The sequence below is a fragment of the Medicago truncatula genome, chromosome 3, assembly GCF_003473485.1.
Source record: "Medicago truncatula cultivar Jemalong A17 chromosome 3, MtrunA17r5.0-ANR, whole genome shotgun sequence".
NCBI lineage: Eukaryota > Viridiplantae > Streptophyta > Magnoliopsida > Fabales > Fabaceae > Medicago > Medicago truncatula.
The window spans coordinates 6,633,281-6,645,048 of record NC_053044.1 but is presented as its reverse complement, the minus strand read 5'-3'; the positions used below and the strand labels follow the sequence as shown (position 1 = coordinate 6,645,048).

The following is an 11,768-nucleotide window of genomic DNA, read 5'->3' as shown; positions in this document are numbered from 1 at the left end:
ACCATATACAAACTATTCACTTATACTCTATTTTTATGTTGAGGAGTGTTATTTGAACAATCAATTTGGTGACAACTTATTTGACAATCATATTTTACAAAGAAAAAAGTGGTATTGGCACGGAAACCATAACAATAGAGAGATAAAATAGAAAATAATGTGAGTATAAGAGAGAAAGTTGTTGCAAAAATGTTCAAATATCATTTCTCAAACAAATATTAATGCATATGAATAAATAAACATAAGAACATAATCACTGATGGATGATTCCTCTACTCCATAAATGCTCTGATCGCTTTGAAACAACCGACATAATCACTTGTGTTACCAACAAAATTAACTAGATTCAGAATTTTCAATTGTTAGCTCTGTTAGAGTCTTCTCATCGTTTTGTGTTATTACTATTGCTTACCTTGCTAAACTACTTCAGGTTTGGACCCAGTCATGCATCATCATGCTCTAAAACTAGGAAAAGTAATGATTCAGGAAATACCAATGATATCCCTAATACTAAAAACAAAGTGAAAAATGAAAAACCCTATCAAATAAAATCTAAATAATATAAAAATACAAAAAATAGAAAATATGACAAACGCAAATAGTTTTGAATTTTTTTGAAAATTTGAAAAACTCAAAAAGTTAAAAAAAAATAAAAAAATAGGTCTACATGATTAAATTTTGAATTTTGAGAGGCAGGGTCTCGTAAGAAGTTTTCATAGATTAAAAAAATGAAAAAAATTGGGTCTAAACATTCAAAACAATTCAATATTTTAATTTAGTTTGGCTATACAGCCAAAACAATTCAATATTAGACGGTTGTTTGTAAACAATAACACAGTAATAATCGAAACTCTAAGTCAGTTATACATTTTTTAACCGGTCTAAAGCTTGTTACTTTAAGTTTTTTTTTTTTTTTTTTTGAAAAAGGTAAATTAGTCCATCCAAATTAGTACCAGAGAAAATCAAATCTGAGACTTGAGGAGGAGCATCCTTACAAAACCTTCTTAAAATTCCCTTACAAAAAATACCTTCTTAAAGTGTTTTTCAATTAATATAACATTTTGACTATTTTAGTCCCTTTATAGGCTGTGTTTTTTAATGAGTAGCACTTGGGTGACATTGTGGTTGATTGTCATCAACCACATGTTTAATACCTGGATTTCTAAGGCATGAATTAAAGTCATTCAGAAATGCATATTTTGAATGCTATATGAAATAACATAAGTATTTAATTCCCATGAGATAACAGAATGCTATATGAAATTGAACCTCCATAAATATTTACAATGGTATAAAACAGTTGAGTTCTGCTGAGGCCTCATTCAATAATTTTGAATGAAACAAGTATAAAAACTAGGGAAACAATCACTCTAGTAACCTTCATCTTTAGTTTGTTAGTGTAATGAGTTAACTTTGAGATGATCTCCTTGAATATTCTGACACCAGCTTTGAGAACGAAGAAGATTGGTCCCGTAGCAATCGAGCTGGATTATCATACTCCAAAATTCTACCTGTATACATCAAAATAGTAGAGTGTTGATCAGCTCCAATCTTACAAAATGGTGTGCATTAATATATGTTCTTATACTTTTTGAGAATATTACTAAACCAAAAATGATATATTATTGAATTACATACTGTCTACTCGGTTCATTTTGTACCTTCGTTAAGGACTAGAACCATATCGTTATCAATGACGGTGGGAATTCTGTGTGCTACTGTAATGACGGTGCAATCACTCGTTTCTTCCCTGATAGTCTTTTGAATTAAACTATCAGTTGCGGTGTCTATGGATGCAGTTGCCTCATCTAGGACCAAAATTCGTCTTTTATTCAGCAATAATCTAGCAAGGCAAACTAGTTGTCGCTGTCCAAGGCTCCAATTTTCTCCATTCTCAGCCACTGCGCAGGTGTTTGTGACGATTATTAAAAGGATGTTTCATATTAATAACATGTTTTTTTATTGGAACAAAGATAAAACAAAACCAAATGTGATTTAACAAATATATGTATACCTGGTGCATCGAGAAGCCTTGGATCTTGTCGTACTAATTCAGCGAGATGGCACTTGCGGAGAACCTAAAATAAAAGCAGTTTATCATTTTGATTTTTTGTAGAAGTCGTATCCATAATAATCGCATTTTCAAGAAAATATTCTAATTCTCACCTCCCATAGCTCTTCGTCTGTTTGTTCTTCCAAAGGATCCAAGTTAGTCCTTACGGTGCCTAAAAACAAGGTCGGATCCTGAGGAATTATGCCAAGCTTGGACCTTAAATCATGCAGGCCAATATTTGAAATATTTACACCATCGATAACTATGCATCCTCTTAAAGGCTCCACTGCTCGAAAGAGAGCTCGCACCATAGTAGATTTCCCACTCCCTGTCCGGCCTACTATACCAATTTTTTTATGTCCTGGGAAGACACAAGTGACACCTTTGAGAACAATGGGAGCAGCAGGATCATATTGTATATGCAGGTTGTTGAGTTCGATTTTTCCTTCGCTAGGCCACTCTGGTGTCGGCCTACAATCTTGAATAACTAGTGGTGCTTCAGAAGGTATAGTCGAGAATTGTAATATTCTCTCTACTGATATCATTTTGTTCTCGACGTTACAAAGGTTCCATATCACCCAAGCCTGAAGTACATTGAGGCTCAAACCATAAGTAGCTACAAGACCTGCTAAGCCTGAAAATATAGGAAACTATTAACCGGTAGATCTGATCTCTACTAGAAGAAACCATGGAATCTGATTCTAATCTTAGTAATCTCTTTTGTGCTTTAGAGAGACTATGTCGATGTTGAATGTTGATAAGTGTAAACTTGATATTCATATCGGCAGGTTCCCATTTAGTTGTAGAGTCACAAAAATTCTAATGTAGTTTCTTAATTGGACTATTGAAAATAAACTCTGACATACATGTACGAAATTTGAAAAGCTATCACTTCTTATATAGGATGAAAGGGTAGGGAAGGAACTTACTCGGATCAATGGAAGACCTCGGCAAAGTAACCAAGATGACGAGAACAAAATAGAAGACCAAATTAAAGAGAAAATTAATTCTAACAGACAACCATTCCATGGTGGCATAGTTGTGAAAGGCTACACGAGAATAATCATCGATTAAAGACATAGCCTTGGTCAAGAATATTCTCTCTTGATTGAAACACCGGATTGTGGTAGCCCCAACAATTGATTCCGAGAAGTGATGCAAGATTGGTGTCTTTCGAATCCCTACCATCCTGGCCAATTCCCTTGCTGTAGTGATATAATACACCTTCAAAAAAAGTACATAATTTCCATCATCATTTGAATACTAGGATAATTCATGCAAGAGTGAGCACATGCAATGCAAATATTTAAATATATGATCCTTTTAATAACAAAGGCCAACACTAGAAAAGATTTTAGCAAATAACAAATTACTGCTCCTAAAGTATAGAAACCACTTATTGACTAATATTAAAATTGAAACAATAGAAGATTAACATAAAGAAAAGCTGTGTCCAAAAGCAGATGATTAACACATGCATTCAAAAAAGTCTTGACAAATTTCCGATGTTTGACAGCTCTTACTTGATACCAGATGGAGATGGCAAAAACCGCAAAAAAGACAAGAAGGACTTGCCATGCGGCGTGAGACATTAAGGCAATGATACTTAATAACTGGATAAGTGCAAAGACTAGTCCAGCTAATCTGTATGGAATGTCACTATCTGCCCTTGTTTGATCTGTAGATGACTGTAACAATAAAAAAGAACGCAATTGTGATAATTTGAATAAAACTGAAATAATCTCATTAGATAGAGAATACTTGTGAAACTTACCCTACTCAAAACTCGGCTTGAAGGTGTGTTATCAAAAAAGGAAATAGGTGCCCTGAAAACTGATGTGGTCATTCCATGATAAAGGCGTCTGGCTGTTTCGACCGAAACTATTGTCATTAAAACAGTCCTTCCCAAGATGAAGATGGAGCTCCCACCAGACAGAAGGGTAAATATTCCAATAAGCCGCCCATTGTTGAATCTTCCCCTTTGTTCTGCAGCCCAAGAAATCCAATAGTTGCTTCCCATCTGCATAGCTTGAAAGAGAATTTGACATAGGAGAATAACCGGAACAAGTGCTCCATTGTAAGCCAATGTGACAAAGGTTGAGTAAACACTCCATTTTACTCGACCGGTCATTGATTCCTCTTCTCTCGTTCTCTTCTCATCCTTGGCGATCTCCTGACCATTCTGTTCATCAATTTCAATTAGATTTTTAGGGCAGGGTCTGCTTCTGCAGCTAACAGTGTCATCTTCTTCTAGGGATGGAATTTGTTTTATTGTTTCTTTATGAGCCGCCATTTGTCGGACAAGTTTTCTATCAGGACATGCTATGAGATCTCTATAGCTTCCCGACTCCACTATTTGTCCATCTTTCATAACCTGACCATAAGTTAATTATCGGTGAGACGGGAGTTCAATAAAAATTAAATAGGTGCAGTGCAGTGATGAAAGTAATTTCATCGATGGCAAAAACTTGATCAGTATAGCTTACCAAAATAACGTCTGCGGCTTCCAAAAATTCCATCTGATGTGTGGCATAAACAACTGTTTTATCACACAACAATTTCACAAGACATTCCTGCACAAAATTTTCACTTCTTGGTAAGTTATTTGAACGAAATTAAAGTTAGATTAGAAAATGCATGAATGAAAAGAAACAATCAGTAGCACTACTAACCTTAAACAAATGACTTCCGGTGTGAGCATCAACAGCACTAAAAGGATCGTCAAGGAAATAAATATCCGAGTTATTATAGACCGCCCTTGCCAGTTGAATTCGTTGTTTCTGCCCTCCACTTAAGTTAATGCCCCTCTCCTCCACAGGGATTGAATCTCCGTATGGCCTCCATATTTTGATATCATGGTTCAACGCACAACCATCCAGGACATTTTCATATAAAATTGTATCCATTTTGTTTCCGAAGAGTATGTTTTCTCTCACAGTTCCTGATTGGATCCATGGACTTTGTGGCACATAGCTTCTGGTTCCATACACTTCGGTTGCTTCCCCAGAAATCAATGGAATCTCACCAAGCATACTGAGAAGTAAACTTGATTTTCCCGACCCTACTGGTCCACAAATCGCTACCTTGTGACCTTTCTTTATCATAAATGATTCTTTAATTGTAATTGTTGCTTTCTTGGTGGTGGTTTGATCGGTTGCTTCCCATGCATATTCTGCCGGCTTGATTTCAATAGAAACTGTTGAAGATTCGGAAGCAGGCCTATTAATGAATGGATTTTGATCCTCTTTTTCTATGAACTTGTGGATACGATCAATTGATACTTTGGTTTGAGTAATCATGGATATAAGCTCAGGCATATTGCAAATTGGTTCTTGTAGAATGCGGAATGTTGCAAGAGCTGAGAGGACTGTTGCCGCAGTTAGCTCAGTCTTCACCAATATACATGCCCCAAAAGTGAAAACAGAAACCAAAGTTGGAGTTGTCCAAAAAAGAGTGGCTACTGCGGAACTTGCATGGAGGAATTTTTTCACCCAGCTCATTTCAGTGTCCCTAAACCGGAGAAGTTTCTGCATGAATGTTAATTCCCATGAATGCAACTTCAAAATTCCCATGTTCTTGATGGTCTCTGATGTCATTTTCATTCTTGCATCTGTGGCTTCCATGATTTTGGACTGCAAACCTTTTTGCATGATGGCCAAAGGTGTGTTACACATCATAACCAAAGTTGTGACGGCAAAGGCAACAAGAGATGGTATCCAACCTAGATTTATGCATAAGATGATCAAGGCCAAAAATGTCTGAACCGGAATCAGCCAAATTCCATGAATATGATTGCAGAAGTCTCCAACTCTATCGATATCTATGTTAATCAAATTGGTTATGTTACCATCTGCCGGTACACGACACTTGACTAATAGAGACTTGCTATAAACTTGGGCCATAAGAGCTGCACGGACTCGAATTCCAATTCTTTGAGCACCAAAGTACAATTGTCTCTGACTCAATGACTCCACGGTTTTTGAGAGGAAGAGAATGGAGGCAATAATCAGTCCATATTGATTGCTTGAATTATCATTTTTGGATAACAAAAAGTTTACGAAGTTTGATATCAACAATGGACCAATATAGGATGCAATAGTATTAACTCCTGAAAGTACGAATAATAATAAAATCATATTGGTAATCACAGTATATAAATACTATTTAAACAAATATGTATCCAAAGGGAAAAAGAAGTTTTTTATTTCTTAATAAAAATATTTAAAAGTGGTTCATAATTTTCTTTGAAGTAAAATATTTCAATATAATCTACTATTACATGGATGAAATATAAAACAAACAAAACATATAGTAGCATGTAAATAACTTAATGTTGCACATATTATTTAGGGCATTAAAATAAAATAAGCAAACCTGCTAAAACTGCATTGAAGGCCATGGATTTCCAAATAAAGAAGATAATAGCTTTTGCCAAGGAACCACCTTTAAGTGTTTGATTGTGAATAGATTCTTTCAACATAGAAGAAGCAATAGCAGCAGTTTCAGAGTTAGGAACACAAGGAACATGGACATGTTCAAGCTTCTGAATCCGACCGATTTTAAAAATAGGATTCAACCAAGTGAATGTGAGGAGACTCCATAAACTAGCTTTTGTGAAAGCCTCTTCATCTTCTTCTCCCAAAGTAGAAGATTCAAACTCTTCTTCAAGTAACCTTTGTTCGGTTTCGCTTTGCTCCTTTGTGCACACATTGGGAAGTGCATTGATGCATAGAAGTAACAAAATAGGAAAAGAAACTGCACCAACTATATTCTCCAGCAGAAAAACCCTAAAGTTCATGGATTCTGAATTTTTTACTAGCTTTAAAGACAATGAGATGATATCAATTATAGTAGCAAAGACCCACCAAAGAATTAGAACAATAGGAAACCTTTTACACTCCCCAAGTGTTTTCTTCATTGAATAGTATGAAACCAATGTTGCTAAAACCCAAGTAAAAGACAATGAAATAGGGTTAGGGTTATACCCTATGACTCCACTAGTTGTGTAACTATGATCATAGAAAACAGTAGCTACGTTCAAAATAGACATAACACCATTGAACAAAACAGTGATCGAAGCAAATAGGGTTGGTTTGTGTTTGAAACGTAGATTATTGTTATGCTTGCTTAGTTTCAAACTATTGAATAAAACCCATATCAAAATCATATAGAAGAACGTTACATTGGTGATTGTTCCTAAGAGAGGTTCTAACATGGCTATGGTTGGTTCTTGAACTTGAAGAGTGTTTCTCTCTTTACTTTGCTTTTACTCACTCTGATGTTGCAAGTTGCAACATGTATAATGAAGAAAAACACAGAATGTGTAATGCTAATGTAGCCAATGATCTTGCAGCCCCTGAAATAAAAAACATGCATATTAGAAAGAAAGAAAAAAAAAGAATATATATAAAGGAAACAAATATAAGTATAACATTTCAATTTAATTGGAATATAGGTGGAGTGGATGGAGATTTAAAAAAAAATTATTTAGACGTAAAAAGTCTTGAGGATTTTGAAAGATTGTGTATGAATTTTATAATATTTGTAACAAATATTCAACAAAAATATTAAAAACAATTTTCGAATAAGACTAGTTATGTCGTCTTTAAATCGAAAGGGATTTTTTTTTTACAAGAAATTGAAAGGGATTTGTTCACTCAAATATGTCTTTCTCCACCGCAAGGTAAGAAAATAAAATTTGTGAAGTTCCGCCACAAGGTAATATCATATCTCAAATTTTGACCATTTTTTTTTATTTTTACACATTTTGTTCGTACTTTTAAAACCGGAAATGTCCGTCGTTTTAGACGAAATTTATTTGGAAATGATAATTTAAATAATAAATTTGGTCATTATTAAAAAGTGCTTTCTTGGTCCCCAAGTTTTGCTAAATTATTTTAGAATGCAATCTAGAATATTTTGGAACAAATCTAAAATATTTTGGTAGGCAATCTAATATATTTTAGTGCTTGATCTGAAATATATTTTGATACTCAATAATATATATTTATGTACTGAATAACATATTTATGTACTGAATAATATATTTTTGTACTCAATATGATATATTTTGGTACACAGTTAGCATATTTTTGTACTAGATGAATTACTTGTTCCCAAAGTTTCTCACCTATTAGTTGTGAAGTTTCTCAATAAATAGAGGGCTCACACAATGCATTTAGGACACCGGAAATTCACAATTGATGATTCATGTGCCTTTCTTCTCTTCTCCCTCTTTTGACTTGTGTTAACGAGTCTTTCTTCTTTTTCTACTTCTTTCTGTCCCTTTCGGTTTCAAGGTATTTTATTTTATTTTCATTTTGTTTATTGTTATAAAAAAAATACAAAAAAAAAAGAAGATTTTGTGGTGATCCAACGTCACTACAAAATTCTCTAACTACAAAATTCTCATACTTTTCTTTGCTACGTTAGTTTTATATATTATCGAAAATAACAAAAACATTCAAATAAAAAAAAAACTTCAAAAGTATTTTCTTAATAAACCTTGGTTTGTAACCCAAGTTTGGTTTTTCCTTTTATTTTCTTAATCAAATGCTTAATTGAATTAATGTTCATACTAGACTTAATTTTCTTGTAATTAAAATTTGAGCAACCTCACCTTACTTTCTCTCAAGCCTTGATGCCTCTTATCCCTTCTTAAAACCATTTTCTAAAATTTAAAATCAACCAACCCACCAAAAAGAAACTTTTTAGGTGAACTACATTGGTTTTGATCCTTTTCTTTAAGGGTATGTAGGCAGAGGATTTTTTATCATTCCAAATCAAATAAAAATAACCAAAAACATACTTCTTCTCCCTCCATTCTTTCACTTAGACTTTTAGGTAATAATTTTCAAATAAACAAATCAATTTAGCACAAGATGATCTAGGTAAGAGGTTCCTACGGAATACCGTAGACGCTTAGGGTGCTAGCACCTTCCCTTTGCGTAACCAACCCCCGAATCCAAAGTCTCGATAAGGGTTTTTACTCATTTTTGCCCTTCAAATAAAAATCGAGAGTTCAAAGATTGACGATTCAAATCAATTAATCGTTTGATATTCGAAAATCACGAGCACAGGTAAGAAAATAAAATTCATGACGTAAATAAAAAGTTTGGGTTTTAATCAACAATTAGCATCAACGTTTTGGAGTATCTGGAAGTATCGAAATCTTCGAGTTTGCGATGATGTTACGGAGGTAAACGCCACGGTTGTTGAGCAAGATAAGAATTTGGTCGTTGATTGGCAGTTTGCTAATGTTCCCACTGTTGTTGATCTTATTCCCCAACAACAACTGCAGCCATCCGCCAGAGGGGGGAACTTCGGCCGCAGTTGGCACCTCGACATTTGTGACACTTCTAGTTGGCAGCACCCTTTACCGGGTAGGTATAAGTGTAATATTGATGTTGCATTTTCCTCTCATCTTAACCGTACTGGCGTGTGTGTTCAGGATTCAGAAGGTACATTTGTCTTGGCTAAGGTTGCTAGCTACCCGTGTTTCTATTTTGTGGACGTCGGTGAAGCGTTGGGTCTTCATTCTGCCTTGCAGTGGCTAAGTGATATGCAATTTGACAATGTTGATTTTGAAACGAATTCCAAGCTTACTTGTGATGCCTTCCATGCTAATCGAGATGACACTTCTGAATTTGGGTGCATTATCTCATCATGTCGGTCTCTGTTTAGTTCTTTCTTTACCAACTCTGGGTGGAGTTTGTTAGGCGACAAGCAAACGAAGTTGCTCATGTTCTTGCAGGTGAAGCCACGTTATAGCTAATCCTATTGTTTATTTTCACATACCCGATTGTATTGAAACTCTTATTATTAATGAAATGTTATAAGCATATTTCTTTCATAAAAAATGGGGTTTTTTTTTACTCTGAATAAATAAAAAGTTAGATACAATGAAAACACTAATATTTCTTTTTTCGGCGAGATGAAAAGACTAAAATATTAAATGACGTTACTAGCTAATCCTGTTGTTTATTTTCACATACCCGATTGTATTGAAACTCTTATTATTAATGAAATGTTATAAGCATATTTCTTTCATAAAAAATTGGGTTTTTTTTTTTACTCTGAATAAATAAAAAGTTAGATACAATGAAAACACTAATATTTCTTTTTTCGACGAGATGAAAAGACTAAAATATTAAATGAGTATAAAGTGGCATATAATGAAAAAATTAAAAGTGTATAAATAATCTTTTCTTTTAAGACGTAAAATTGGAATATATTTAACACCCAACAAAGCGTCTCAATAGCACAAGATGTGTTAAAGAATACGAAAAAAATTTATAAACAAAACTTGCTCAAAGAGAAAACATATAAGGCAAGATTAACCAATGCTAAAACAAACAAGCGGGCATGACGACATGTTGGTCCTAACAAGCACAATATTGGTCCTAACAACGATTGTTGGCAAACAACTTTCATGACGACATGTTGGTTTCTTTGGGCGTGGAGAAATAAAGTTATTTTTTAAGACAATTTTCAGTGGCCTTATGATCCGGTCGGAGTGATTCATAGCTACTCAAAAAACATTGAAGAGAGCACGTATCAACATCTTCATCGAAATCCTCAAAAATAAGGAGATTATTCACATTGGCTGGAAGACCTCCTGAGGGTTGGATCAAACTCAATAGTGATGGTGCTTGCAAAGGGAATAACGAGGCTTTAGGTTGTGGAGGCTTGTTTCGCAACTCAGATGGGCGTTGGATTAAAGGCTACATTAAGAAGATTGGTTAGTGTGATGCTCTACATGCGGAGATGTGGGGCGTGTATCTAGGATTGAAGATGGCTTGGAGAGACCACATTGCACAACTTATTGTGCAGAGTGATTCAAAGCTCTTGATTGATATGATAACATGTAAATGCAATCTCGGGGGATTGTTCCCATTTTAAAGAGACATATTCGCAATCTTTTTAATTTGGATTGGTAAGTTCAAGTTCTTCATACTTTGTGCAAGGAAACCGAAGTGTTGACTGCTAATGTTCTCTTTAGAATCAATTGTTTATTTCAAATAAATTGAAACCTCAACAATGTTGGGTTTCATGGTTTCATCCATAACTATCAATAAAAGACAAAACAAAATTTAAAAGAAAAAAAAATATAATATAATTTAGCAACAAAATATTGCAAATAAATTGAGACTTTCAAGGTTGACTGGTTCGGGGTTTAAGACCTGATCCAGGTTTGAGTCTTAGCTCCTGATAAAAAAAAAAATACTCCCTCCGTCCCTAAATAAATGACCTAGTTGACTCTGACACACATATCAATGCATATCTTTTATCTTTGATATCTTCAATTCTCTACTAAAAAAAATTATAAAAATTTAATATTTTAAAAATATTCATCGAGACGAATCCAACAACATCTTACATGATATTATTTATCTTTGTGAATTAGTAGAAAAGTATGGTCAAAGTATATCAAGTCAATAATGCATATTGTCAACTAGGTCATTTATTAAGGGACGGATGGAGTACTTCAGATTGAAATACGCAAAACTATAATATAATATGTTCAAAAGATGTAATATTTGTTATTTAACGTCAAATGAGTATAGAAATAGTGATTGCTTAATGATTTGAGACACTCTTTTTTCAAAAAAAAAATTAAAAAAATTAAACTTTGATGGAGGAGGAAATAGGAAGGTAGGGTTGGCAATGAACCGAACCAACTCGAATATAATTCGGAACTCGACTCGATAATTTG

General features: G+C 34.1%; 1 protein-coding gene across 1 annotated transcript; it reads right to left on the bottom strand.

Annotated features, from left to right (window-relative positions):
* Nucleotides 1-1,407: 1,407 nt before the first annotated feature.
* On the bottom strand, nt 1,408-7,268 carry LOC120579479 (putative ABC transporter C family member 15). Its single transcript, XM_039831858.1, has 10 exons — nt 6,428-7,268; nt 4,726-6,161; nt 4,540-4,626; nt 3,828-4,427; nt 3,577-3,741; nt 2,983-3,277; nt 2,167-2,687; nt 2,015-2,078; nt 1,662-1,901; nt 1,408-1,511 (listed from the first exon to the last, which is right to left on the bottom strand). The coding sequence occupies exons 1-10, from the start codon at nt 7,266-7,268 to the stop codon at nt 1,408-1,410; spliced, it is 4,353 nt and encodes a 1,450-aa protein (XP_039687792.1).
* Between the last annotated feature and the right edge of the window lie 4,500 nt (nt 7,269-11,768).

Bases quoted from the DNA above. Each gene is read 5' to 3' on its own strand.
- LOC120579479 (XM_039831858.1), bottom strand. From the start codon at position 7,268: ATGTTAGAACCTCTCTTAGGAACAATCACCAATGTAACGTTCTTCTAT. The intron at 4,428-4,539 runs GTAAGCTATACT...ACTTATGGTCAG, and splicing joins AAGCCGCAGACGTTATTTTG to GTTATGAAAGATGGACAAAT. The intron at 2,688-2,982 runs GTAAGTTCCTTC...CTATATTTTCAG, and splicing joins GAGGTCTTCCATTGATCCGA to GCTTAGCAGGTCTTGTAGCT.